General features: G+C 39.0%; 1 protein-coding gene across 1 annotated transcript in view; it reads right to left on the reverse strand.

Annotated features, from left to right (window-relative positions):
* Positions 1–14,066, reverse strand: part of brip1 (BRCA1 interacting helicase 1) — a 206,643-nt gene that overhangs the window by 159,458 nt on the left and 33,119 nt on the right. The window contains exons 8-10 of the mRNA XM_078224638.1: positions 4,451–4,672; positions 4,132–4,331; positions 2,625–2,757 (exon numbers count right to left, since the gene is read on the reverse strand). Of these exons, the coding sequence (XP_078080764.1) occupies positions 2,625–2,757; positions 4,132–4,331; positions 4,451–4,672 (555 nt within the window). The remainder of the gene's footprint in view (positions 1–2,624; positions 2,758–4,131; positions 4,332–4,450; positions 4,673–14,066) is intronic.

Consider the following 14,066-nt stretch of genomic DNA (forward strand, 5'->3'; position numbering starts at 1 on the left):
CTGGCTCTTTTGTTTTAATTGTGGGAATACTGAAGCAATTTATTAATACTAACAGCACTGCAGAGGTTTGCTATTCACACAAGAAATAGAAGCAGGATTAGGCATCGGGGCCTTCAAGCCTGCCCCGCCATTCAATACAATCATGGCTAATCTATGCCGGCCACAATTCCTCTTCTGTGCCATTTCCCATTAGCCCTCTCTTCCTCAATCTATCAAATATTTATCCACCTCCACTCTGAATACTTCTTGATGCGCGACAATCAAGCACGAGGTACAAGGCTTCAGCGATTGAAGGCTTTTATTGGCAAACAATGGAACTATCTAACACGAGTACACCAATTCAGACTGGAGGGGTCCCGCCTGAGCAGAGGGTCTTATACCTCTCCCCAGGAGGCGGGGCCCGACCGGGATGTGCCATAACAACATCTACCACAGGTAAACACCCTAACCCAACAACATTATAACAACCCCCACAGTGGCAACACCCTAACCCAACAGTAACATTGGAATAACCCCACAGTGGTAACCAACGATGGTTCACCACACTTCTAATGTTCAGCCTCCTTGGGAGCAGAGAATTCCAGAGATTCACTTTCTGCGAGAACAAATTTCTATGCACCTCGGTCTTAAATGACCAGCCCTTTATCTTGTAGCTATGTCCCTTGTACAAAATTCTCCCATTAGTGAAAACATCTTACCATCTACCCTACCCTGTTTAGAAAAATAACTAAGTTTTAGACATTTAAAATGTACTATACATATTTTTGAACTGTATTTTTGCTTCTCCTCTTCTGTCTTCGTGCATCATATTTAATTGAAAGGGGGCTGAATAGGCTACCTGCTCTCAGCAAATCATGATGGCACAGTGGTTAGCACTTCTGCCTCACAGTGCCAGGGAACCGGGTTCGATTCCCGGCTTGGGTCACTGTCTGTGCGGAGTCTGCGCGTTCTCCCTGTGTCTGCGTGCGTTTCCTCCGGTTTCCTCCCACAGTCTGAAAGATGTGCTGGTTAGGTGCGCTGGCCATGCTAAATTCTCCCTCAGTGTAACCGAACAGGCGCCAGAGTGTGGCGACCAGGGGATTTTCACAGTAACTTCATTGCAGTGTTAATGTAAGCCTAATTGTGACACTAATAAATAAACATTTGACCATATAACCACCTCTGCAGTGCTGTTGAAACATAGGTAACAGTTTGAATGTTAGACATTACCATCACTGAATTCCCCCACTATTAACCTCCTGGGGGTTACATTGACCAGAAACTGAACTAGCCATATAAATACTGTGGCTACAAGAACATTGACCAGAAACAGAACTAGCCATACAAATACTTGGCTACAAGGGCGACACGGTGGCACAGTGCTTAGCACTGCCTCACAGCGCCAGGGACCCAGGTTCGAGTCCCGGCTTGGAACACTGTCTGTGCGGAGTCTGCACATTCTCCCCATGCCTGTGTGGGTCTCCTCCAGATGCTCTGGTTTCCTCCCACAGTCCAGGACATGCTAGTGCATTGGCCATGCTAAATTCTCCCTCAGTGTACCCCAACAGGCGCCGGAGTGGCAACTCGGGGATTTTCACAGTAACTTCATTGCAGTGTTAATGTAAGCCTACTTGTGACACTGATAAATAAACTTTAACCTTTCAGCAGGTCAAATACTAGGCATTCTGCACCTTCTTAGTGGCATTTAGAAATAGGCAATAAATGCTGGCCTAGTCAGCAATGCCCATATCCCATGAATGAATAAAAAAGTCAGTTTTTGATCCGATTCCAGATGACAGAAGTGCCAACACCCTCGGTCTACATGTCATGAAGACTGTAAACCTAATATAGCTTCAAACCAGGTTTAAAAAGTGCTACGGTAGCCAATGCTTTTTTTTTTGTCACTTCATAAACCTAAGCAAAGTTTTGTTTGTTGCTATGATAAATATTCGTACTCACTCTAAAATCATCTATGATATATTAAATATCTTGTATGCACTTTTTCTCAACTACTTTGATCTCCATATTTACAACTGGCACAAGTATATGTAAACTTGCTGCATGATAAGGATACTTCCACACCAGTTGTGGCGCTGCAGCACCTCCAGTGAGAGGGAAGAGGGTATAATTACAATGTGACAGGTATACATAGGCAATTTCTATTATAAAACGTAAACACTGCAATTTAGAATGAAAGTAGAATAAAGACAGAATCTATGTTCTTAAAATAAAACCAAATTGCTTCTCCATGCTAGGCTCAACAATCCCTCCAGCCTCTAACCGCAGTAATGTATTTTGGAAGCATATTTAGTCTTGACTCACGTGTCCAAAATGACAGGCAATCAACCAGTTTAAAAATGAAAAATAAATGTCATGCACAGAGCTCTGGTAGGGAGGCTACAGCTCATTGCTACACAACAGGTATATGGTCAGCTACAAATTATAGTCGGCACTTAACAATACAACTTCTAATTCTGTGGAAGTTCTTTACATTGAAGTCTCAGCTAGAATTTAGTCAGATTGTGGTAGGGGAAGCAAGATATGGATTCCAAAGTGCAATTCTGAAAGTACAGAAGGTTACATACTATATCTAAGGCTTTGTGTCTTATCAAAGCCTCACTACACTAATTAAAGAGCCAATTTACCTGTAAAATGGAAAACGTAGCACTAGTTAATCCCCAGTTATGAAAAATGTTCAGCATTTCCTTGCCGTTCCAGACTTTGCAGGACGTTTCATATTCCTTCTCCACCAGATTGCCAGAACTTTCTTTTAGCCAGCTAGAAACAAGATATTGAAACAAATCAGCCATTAATTCCTTGTCGTGAGGCAAAACCTAAGTGAAAGTTTTATAAGTCTCAAGCCCAAATGAATTTCATTCTAAGTGAAGTAAATAATACCAACTGACAAAAGTGTCATGTCAGAATTAGAAGCAAATGATCCAAGAAACAAAAGTATCACTAAGCAAAGAAATGTTATGGGGAACTCTGTTCATTCCCAAGTACACAAAATAACCATAAAACAAGATTTCAGAGCAGCAGGGAATGAATGAGGTAAGGAATGAATACATTAGGTAAAGTGAAAGAATTAAAAGGAATCACAGAGGAAATGAAAAATTAGAGTTGGATTTCAAATAAATCACTGGAAACAAAACATGTCAAAAGTAACATTGATGAGTCAGGTTTAATATTTATTGCATGATATACCTGCAACTAAGAACATCAGAATGCACCCGATTCTTCAGGAAAACCAAAATTCTTCTCAACAGAATCTGCTAATTTTACATAGGACTTAGAAAAAGCAAGATATTTTGGAGAAAAACCAAATTAATTAGTACACATACCCTAATGAAAAACAAATATTTGTCTATTTGCTTTCTGAACACTTTAAACTAAATAAGACGCTTATTTATAATTCAGAGCAAGCAGTTTAGTTTTCTTTTTGGAGGAAAAGGTTGTGATAAATATAGCTCCTTCAGCCATCTACAATGTTGCAAAATCAATGTCTTAAAACTCTGTAGAGCAGAATATTTGAGCAATAATCTCACCAGATGGTTCTATGTTATAAACTGGGACAGAGAGGACTTCACAATCATCTGATCCATCAGATGAGACTATAGAGCCTTGCAATCAGAGCCACATATGATCATTCAAAAAATGCATACGCTATGGATTTTGTTGGAGCAATTATATTTATTTTTTATTTTATAAAGAAATTTCACCAACAGTTCTGATGCTTCAGGTAGCTAAAATGTGATATGTCGGTACATAAGGTTTATTTATTAGTGTCACAAGTAGGCTTACATTAACACTTCAATTAAGTTACTGTGAAAATCCCCTAGTCGCCACACTTTTGCGCCTGTTCGGGTACACTGAAGGAAAATTTAGTATGACCAATGCACCTAACCTGCACGTCCTTCAGATTGTGGGAGGAAACCCATGCAGACATGGGGAGAACATGCAGACTCCGCACAGACAGTGACCCGAGACGGGAATTGAACCCAGGTCTCTGGCGCTGTAAGGCAGCAGTGCTGACCACTGTGCCACAGATCAACAATTGTAATTTTCTTAATACAATTTTATCAAGCATTAACTAAAAAAGTATTACTAATAAATATATTTAAATAAACTCATCACAAGCAAACTATTGCATACTTAGTAAAACTATAGCAGACTGTGCGCAGTGCCTCATGATTGCTTTTCCTTATGTTTTGGTTGACCATGCTATCCAGTTCTTCTCGAGCAAATAATAGCTGGCTTTCTGTGACGCTAAAGCTGGATGACTCCCGTGCACAATCTTCAATATTATGCGCTTCATCGAAGATAACGATTTGGTTTTTCAAGTTAATCTTCATCTATCTCAAACACAAAAAACAAATGTAAAGCAATATTCCAGTACAGTATGCAGATTACTAGTCTAGTCCATGAGGAACACAAAATTATGTGATAAATAATTTATTTATAAAGCACTTACACTCTCCCTTATCTGTGGGTCCATTAGATAATTGTACGGGCAAAATACAATGTCTGCCTCTTGCATCAACTCACGTGCTACAAAGTATGCACATGAACGAAGCTTCTTTCCAAGGCTCACCAACTCTTCAATGTCCCAAGCCAAATGCATACCATGAATCCACTGTAAAGTGTTCTGTTCATTCATTTTGTGGACACCCTGATAAAAACGGCACGATCTTCTCTATAACAGAAAAATAAACATAATATCTTAATTGCATAGAGGAAAGAAAGGATCATCCTCAATCACGTAGAACAAAAAGAGTAACACTTTAACAAGTACTGGTTTCCTTATCAACAATTCATCTGGTATTTATATATGGAAATTTTTTAATAAGCAATGGGCACAATCCTTTAAAAAGGACATCAGACAAGACCATTTTTAAGAAAAATATTTTGCTCTTCTCACTGGAAGGCTTTATTCATAGTGCCTTGATCCATGATTGGAGTTTTAAAAAGCTGCTCAACATTGCATACAGTTGGGGCGACAGATAAGCTAACTTGCAGAATGTCAATCCTGCTACTTTTCTGTTTACCTTTTAAAGCACTGGCAAATTGAGCTGATCTGCCTGGCACTGACTAACTTTACATGGCTACTTAAAAACTTCTCCTGTTATGAAGACGCTGGAAAATCTCTGCTGGTATTGAAACAAAAATAAGTGGATCCGAGATAGTGACAAAGCATATGAAGTGCAGTTGGAGGAGAACAAATGGAAGTCTAGATCCGGAGTTAATCAGTGGGGGATCCTCTGGGAGGGAGCATGCGAGTTTTTTAAAAAAGGAAAGCAAGTGGTGAGGTTGTTTCCCCTTGTTTAAGAGTCTAGGGCCAAAGAACATAAAATCAGAGTAAAGGGGCATTTGATTTGATTTATTATTGTCATATGTATTGGGATACCATGAAAAGTAATATTTCTTGCACACTATACAGACGCAACATACCGTTCATAGAGTACATAGGGGAGAAGAAAAGGAGAGGGGACAGAATATAGTGTTACAGTAATAGCTAGGGTATAGGGAAAGATCAGCTGAATATATGTTAGGTCCATTCAAAAGTCTGATGGCAGCAGGGAAGAAGCTGTTCTTGAGTCAGTTGGTATGTGACCTCAGACTTTTGTATCCTTTTCCTGATGGAAGGAGGTGGAAGCGAGTACGTCTGGGGTGCATGGGGTCCTTCATTATGCTGGCTGTTTTTCCGAGGCAGCGGGAAACATAGATGGAGTCAATGGATGGGAGGCTGGTTTGAGTGATGGACTGGACTATGTTCACAACCCTTTGTAGTTTCTTGTGATCTAGGTCAAAGCAGCAGCCATACCAAGCTGTGATTCGTCCAGAAAGAATGCTTTCTATGGTACATCTGTAAAGATTGATGAGAGTCATAGTGGACATGCCGAATTTCCTTAGCCTCCTGAAAAAGTAGAGGTGTTGGTGGGCTTTCACAACTATAGCATCAGCGTGCAGGGACCAGGACAGTTTGCTGGTGATCTGGACACCTAGAAACTTGAAGCTCTCGACCATTTCCACTTCATCACCATTGATGTAGACAGGGGCATGTCCTCCACTACGTTTACTGAAGTCGATGACTATCTCCTTCGTTTTACTGACATCAAGAGAGAGATTGTTGTTGTCGTACCATTTCCCCAGATTCTCTATCTCTTTCCTGTACTCTGTCTCCTCATTGTTTGAGATCCAACCCACTGGTGTCATCAACAAACCTGGAAATGGAATTTGGCCACACAGTCATAACTGCACAAGGAATAATATATAGCATGGGGTTGCTCATTTAAGACAGATGAGGAGGAATTTCTTCTCTCAAAGGGTAGTAAATCTGTGGAATTCTTTACTGCAGACGGCTGTAGAGGCTGGGTCGTTAAGTATGTTCAAAGCTGAGATAGCTAGGTTGTTAAACAGTAAGAGAATCAAAGGTTATGGGGATAAGGCAGGAAAGTGGAGTTGGGGGAGATTTGATAGAGCCACTCGGGAGGGTTAAACTACTTTAGCAGGGGTGGTGGGACTCAAAGCAGTAGGGAAACAGAAGAGAAGGTTGAGGACAGCATGGAAGTTAAAACGAACACATTAAATAATAAAGGCAGTGTCAGTAATCCTTGTACTAGACAGGTCAGGCAAAAGCAGGGCAGAGAACAAGAGAAGTCCAGATTAAACTGCATTTATTTCAATGCAAGAGGCCTGACGGGCAAGGCAGATGAACTTAGGGCATGGGTACATAGGACTGGGATATTACAGCTACTACTGAAACATGGCTAAAGGAGGGATAGGACTGGCAGCTCAATGTTCCAGGGATACAGATGATATAGGAAAGATAGAACAGGAGGTAAGAGAGGACGGGGAATTGCCTTTTTGATTAGGGACAACATCATGGCAGTACTGAGAGAGGATATTTCTGAGAGTTCACTCACTGAGTCTAGGGGTAGTACTGAGAAATAAGAAGGGGGAGATCACTTTGATAGGATTGTACAATGGACCCCCAAATAGTCAGCAGGAAATTGAGGAGCAATTGTGTAAGGAGATTACAGATAGCTCCAAGAAAAACAGGGTGGTAATAGTAGGTAGATAGTCAACATCTTTCCCCAAAAGTAGGGGAGTCTAAAACTAGAGAGCATAGGTTTAAGGTGAGAGAGGAGAGATACAAAAGGGTCCAGAGGGGCAGTTTTTTTTCCACACAGAGAGTGATGAGTGTCTGGAACGAACTGCCAGAAGTAGTAGTAGAGGCGGGTTCAATTTTGTCTTTTAAAAAGCTTTTAGATAATTACATGGGCAAGATGGGTATAGAGGGATTATGGGCCAAATGCGGGCAATTGGGACTAGCTTAGTGGTAATAACTGGATGTCATGGACAAGTTGGGCCAAAGGATCTGTTTCCATGCTGTAAACCTCTATGACTCTATATCAGATCAGTCATAATCTCATCGAACAATGGAGCAGATTGAATCGGCCAAATCGCCTACTACTGCTCCCTCGTTTTATGGTGAGAATGTCAACAAGTGGGTGAAGTTATCAAAGCCAATACACTGGCAGGTGAGCGGTTTTATAGCATTCACTTTTTGATAGGTTATTGCAGTTGGTCGTGTAAACTAAAGGTGAAGAAGGCAAGACATAATGATAAGTTTCTGTTTCGATTTTTGAAACAAATTGGTCTGCATTGGCCACCTCGCTCAGTATGGAATAAGTGCAGAAAGGGCCACGGTTTAAAATCTCATCCAAAAGACAAAACCTCATAAAATAAAATATGCTTTCTCAGTTCTTCACTGGAATGCTAGTCTAGATTCCACACTTAAGTTCCGAGATGAGGCTCGTTCTCTTTTGTCTCAGAGGCTAAATTTATACCAGTGTCAATTAAAAATTTGCATTAACGATTTCAAAGTATAAAAACAACTAACTTGGAATAATCTGGTTGTAAAATAGCTTCAAGAAATAATGCAACCACAAGAATCATAAGAACTAGGAACTAGAGTAGGGAACTTAGCTCCTCGAGCCCATTCTGCCATTTAATACAAGCGTGGCTGATCTCAGCAAATGCTGGAAAATCTCAGCAAGTCTGACAGCATCGGTGGAGAGAGAATAGAGCTAACACTGAGTCTGGAAGACCCTTCGTCACAGCTGAAAAGAAGGAAAATTGGACAAGATTTCTACTATCAAGGTGAGTGGAGGTTGGGGTAGCTATAATTGATAGGACTGACATAGACAAAAAGACAAAGGGAATGTAAATGGTAATGATAAAGGCTGAGAATGGTGCTAAGAGCGTCCTTTAAGAGGTGAGATATCTTTTCGGAGAGTTGATGTCGTCTCAATGGGCTGAATGGTCTCTTTCTGCACTGTCGGGATTCTATTCTATAATTGTATATTCTCGTTTATTCTAACCATATCAAAAAGTAACACTTAACTGTTTAACAGCTCAGAATGTCTTGGAATTCCTCTGTAGTCCAAGTTCTAAACCAAAATACAATTAGGTAGCTTGCACAATTTGCATCTCATTTATACTACAGTATGCTAAGTTATTAGAAAATGCCATTTATTTAAATCAATCTGTATTTCTCAAATGCTTCTCATTATTTTTAAGGGAATGAAAGAAGATATTGGGCATTTGAACTCAAGAGAATGATAGTATTGGAAAGGCAACATTTTTCATCCAGAGACAGTACTAATCATTCAGTGTTCAAGCAGGTATAGTGTGGGTACAATACAGACAAATTTGGTGTGCATCTCCCTCTAGCGACATGTAGAAGAATCATTCCTATTTTCAGAACACTACTCTCCTTTCAACAAATGTATAAATGGTTTTCACTGGAATTCCAAAGAGCCCAAGGAGGAAAGTAGCATTTTACTGCACATTCGATCAGTTTTGTGTTATAGCTTTGAAGTAATTTATTAAATATGCACCAAATAAAACTTCAGAAGAATGCCCTCTACTCAAATACATAAGCCTATACTAATAAATGTTAAACATTTAAAGAAAAGCAAATTACTGCGGATGCTGGAATCTGAAACCAAAAGAGAAAATGCTGGAAAATCTCTGCAGGTCTGGCAGCATCTGTATGGAGAGAAAAGAGCTGACGTTTCAAGTCCAGATCACCATCTGTCAAAGCTTTTCCAGCATTTTCTCTTTTGGTTTTAAACATTTAAATCTTGGTTTTGCTCTTGTTTTAATCTTGTTGTTAACACTAATAATTTTGTAATCTCATAGCTCTATATCAATTGCACGTGGAATTTAAGCAACTCTTTTTTTTGATTTATGTCCAATTCAATCCAATCCAAGTCCAATCAAAGTCTCCACAAGTGAGACATTCCAGATCCAAGCTGACAAAAAATCTCCTGAAGATAAAAGATAGAATGTTGTCATATCTGGCAGTTCTTTGGTTTGTCCTTTGCGTGAATATGTCCAGTGCTTTTTAAGCAAAGCCTCCATCTTGAGTGTGTCAATCTTCCCCACACACCCTTTTGTTTTTTCAGAAAAAGAGCAAATTGATATAAAAAGACAAATTGGACAATTAATACTCCCGCCAACTGAAACGGGATGGCGGCAAAATTAGACGCCTTTCCCTCACCACTTCCTGTCTTGGGCTTGATCTACATGATCCAACCTGATTGGAGCAGGCATTGCACCTCCTCCAAGGCTTTATCTGATTTGCATCTTAGCCCAAAGGCCAAGAAGCAAAATTTTTATTTTTTTATACTTTTCCAATTCAATCAAATCAAGTCCAATTCACAGTCTCAACCAGTTGAGACATTCCTGATCCAAGCTGACAAGGCAGGGCATGCAACCCATCTTGGGCCTGATCTACATGAGCCAAGCTGATTGGAGTAGGCGCAGGTCTTCCTCCTCCAAGGCTTGATCTCATTTGCATCTTAGCCAAAAGGCCGAGATGCGCTTTTAAAAATTGCTTCAAATGAAAATGAAGCTTAAATGTAACCTAATGACCTCGACCAAGTGCAGCATCCGCATAACTACACTTGATCTTAGCCAAAAGGCCAAGACGCAAAATGCTGATGCAAACCACAATAGGTGGAGAAAGTGGCAAGGAGATTTTAAAAAACACCCTCCTGGAGTCAGTTTCAGAGTAACATTAACATAAACCTGGGAATAAGGATACTGACATTTTTTTCATTTCTAAATGGTGTTAGACCAAGAGAGGACAGTGGAGTGTAGAGGTGCAACACCAGGAAATACTGATGAAAGTATCACCCAGCAGATGTATATGAAAGGAAGCAAAATCAGTTCAAATTAGATTTAGGAGGGTTGAAGTGAGTTTATATATTTCAGATTAGATGCATTTTTAAGGCAGAGTTGTTACATAAAACTGACTGCATTATGTAATTACACAACTAAGCCATGAAAACAAAGTTAGAATAGCTTGATAGGATTTGGAAATTAAAAACAATTTTGCGACACTAAAACTCAATTCAAGTCCACTGTAGATGCAGAGGGGAAACACGCCAATTCACACTTCTGGCCATCAGCAATTCTTATATAAGAAATAACATTTTCAATATTCCCTTAGAATTAATAGTGCCATATTCTCAGAAGACTTTAACATGAATAAGATTTCTGCATGGGGTTCAATTAGAGGTGCTAGAAGAAATAATTTTATTAATTGAAGACAAGTGGCAAAGAGGAATGAACATGGCAAAGATTATGCTTGATTCATCTCAGTGCACATACTCACTTAGATGCATCATCTTAGCTCTTTAGCAGCACTCTGACCTCGAGAGTCATTTAAGCACACAATTTTGGCTGACATACAATGCAGTGCTGAAGGAGCACTGTCAATTCTAATCTCTCTCTAATGGCTGGCAGCCTCGCCATCATCAATTGTGTATTTCCAAGAGGTTTTGGGTGTGGCTGTCTTTGGCAACCATTGTTTCAAAATTCCATTATTTTGCATTTTTAATGTCTCTTCCTCAGACAGTTATGAGTTTTGAAACCAAAAGAGAAAATGCTGGAAAATCTCAGCAAGTCTGGCAGCATCTGTAAAGAGAGAAAAGAGCTGACATTATGAGTCCAGATGACTCTTTGACAAAAAAGGGTCATCTGGACTCGTAACATCAGCTCTTTTCTCTTCTTACAGACGCAGCCAGACCTGCTGAGATTTTCCAGCATTTTCTCTTTTGGTTTAGATTCCAGCATCCGCAGTAATTTGCTTTTATGAGTTTTGATAGATGTCTGAATTTTAGGAAATGGCTCATTCTTCACACTCCTCCGAGGATGATTTGTTGGATTCTCACCTTCACCTTGAAATGTAGCCTTGCAGTTTGCCCTGTCTCAATTCAAACTTTCTAGTAAGTTGAAAACCATATTTTAAAAAGTAAATGGGCTTTGTCTAGTAATACCTCCCCATCACAAATAAATTAAATGAGAATCACTTTCATCTCCATATAAAGTATAAAAACACAAAAGTGATGAGAATGTGGATTTGCTACCACATGAGCAGTTGAAGTGACTAGCAAAGATACATTTCAGGAAAAAAATGCTAAACACATGAGGGAGAAAGGAATAGAAGGATAAGGTTAAATAAAGTAGTGGGAAGAGGTTCAAATGGAATATAAATACCGACATGGATCAGTTGAGCTGAATGACCTGTTTCTCTGCTATAAATTTATGTAATTGAGTTTAATAATGCTTTTATTCCCCATTTCATAATGCCAGAGCTAACCATTAACCTTCAAGGCAACACGGTGTGTTGGCACAATAGTATGCTATGCAACTGAAGAGAAGAATATTGTTTTTCTCTTTTTCCACCCGTCTTCATCCAAGATTTCTATTACTCAAAAAGTTTCTAACCTTTGACCAACCTGCTCTCAGAAACGAAAGCAAAAGAACAACACGGGTAATGTTATTTTTATACTAGCGCGGTATTAACCTGCATTCCAAAGAAACAGGATTCATGAGCTGTCTCAAAGTTTAAGCTATTAAACCTAGCTGCCTTATCTATAGATCCTTAGAAAATGGTTCTGCAGGTTCATCAGGATTCAAGAGCTGAAATTCAGCAGTTCCCCAGAATCCAAAATAAACCTACATGAGTATGGATGATGACAGTCTTCTCGCAGTCCACTCTATTACCTGATCTTAGGTCACAACCTAAAGTCATCTCACAGGACATTGAACTTGTTGTTAAATTGACCCCCCAGCAAATCAAGTAAATTAGCATAAAAACAGCTGGAAAGAGTTAACCTAGCCAGCATATGCCTCTGTTGCTAGTTCAATAGCAGCAGCCTCAGAGTAGGTCTTGCTATTTCAAGTGATGTTTGCCACAAAACGGTTCTAAGGATTTTTTTCTTAAATAGAGGAAGCAAGTGTTCCATACCTTCTCTATGCTTTTAATCAATTGTCATGATACCAAATTGCTAATATAATTCATACAAGTCCTGACATGTAAATGAAATGTAATCTCATTCCATTAATAGATGCAGTTTTGGGCTTTCAAACCACATTAGGCATACAATCACACAACTGAATCAAAGATATCAACTTTTACTTCTATTCACATGAAGTTCTAAATAGGTCAAGTTACCAATGGCTCCTCTGAATTCACCATTTGATTCACATTACAATTGTATTTCTTTTATTCACATCACAGGCAAATAATGTCCAACTCAAAATGGAATAATTTTAGAACTCTGCATTTCTGAAAGCAAGAGTCAATTTAGACATATGTCAGATAGTTTCATAATGATGGTTTTTAAAATGGCATGTGTAAAGTGCTACCTTAAAATATAATACTTGATTCAGCATTCCCAGGTCAATTCTCTGATAGACACAGTCCTTGGGCATTTTAACACTGTTGACTGCTGAAGACCATCTATTACAACACTGTAACACAAGCATTTGGATATAGCTATCACTGGAAGTGTGATCATGTATTAAATATGCCTTTAAACATCCTTTCACACTCAGTCTGCCATCCATTTCTCATCTTACGATACATTGTTTAGAAACAGACATGCCAATGGTGCCAGTGTAATTGCTGATTGTTACAATTCAAACCTCCCCTTAGGCTATAGAATGTGTAACATAAATGCTAAGCTATACTTGATAAGCATAAGTCTGTTTTTATCATTCTGACATGAGCTGTAACACAACTCAGTGATTGAGTGGCTGTATTCTTCATGTTAATTGCCACCTGGGGCTGTGGTAACAGGATTGCTTAAAAGGTAAAACGTAACACAAGGTTTGTGTTACAATATTTGATGGTATCTCTCAACAATTCAGTTGTACAGTGGTCTGCTGGACTCTTCTACTTCACCCGTCCCAAAGGAGCCCTGTCCACCATTACTTGCTTTTTATTATGTGTAAACTGTAGGTTAAAACTGTCTATCCCTGTCTATGCCAGTTTTCAATCTTCAATAAAATTCCGGGAGTAAGTACATCGGAATTTAAAATGATACCTCATATGAACTTGCTGCAATTAGCTGTACTGTTTATAACAAAACAAGGTACATTCCGTTCTTGTTAATACTACGATCAGAAATTAAATTAGACAAACATGTCAGTAATAAAAAAACTGTACAGGAAATCAACCTTCTAACAAAGCTTTAGCGTACATCTTTAAATCAACGCTTTCAAAAAATATATCTATACACTTTTGTTTGTCAAACAGAACACACAGTGCAAACATGTTTTGAATCCAGTCCTGGAGGAAACTTAATGAATTATAAACCTAAGCAAAACAATTTATATTAGATAGCTCTCAGTCCTAACAAGAATTCTGGGTCACCAAGGCCACAGCCCAGAAACTGATTATTTTTAAAAATATAAACTTTGCAGTTTTGACAATACTGAAAAGCAAGCCAGCTCTCTGAAATTCTTATCAACTTGTATAGATATATCAACTTTAAATCTATTTCTCTAGTTTCACCACAGACTGTACAAAACATCATCATAACCAGGGAACATAGAAGATAAGAGCAGGAGGAGGCCATTTGGCTCTTCAAGCCTGCTCCGCCATTCATAATGATCATGGCTGATTGTCCAAATCAGTAGCATAATTCTGCTTTTTCCCCATTACCTTTGATCCCATTCACCGCAAGTGTTATATCTAGCCACCTCTTGAATATATTCAATGTTTT

This window comes from Mustelus asterias, chromosome 12 (genome assembly GCF_964213995.1).
Source record: "Mustelus asterias chromosome 12, sMusAst1.hap1.1, whole genome shotgun sequence".
Taxonomy (NCBI): domain Eukaryota; kingdom Metazoa; phylum Chordata; class Chondrichthyes; order Carcharhiniformes; family Triakidae; genus Mustelus; species Mustelus asterias.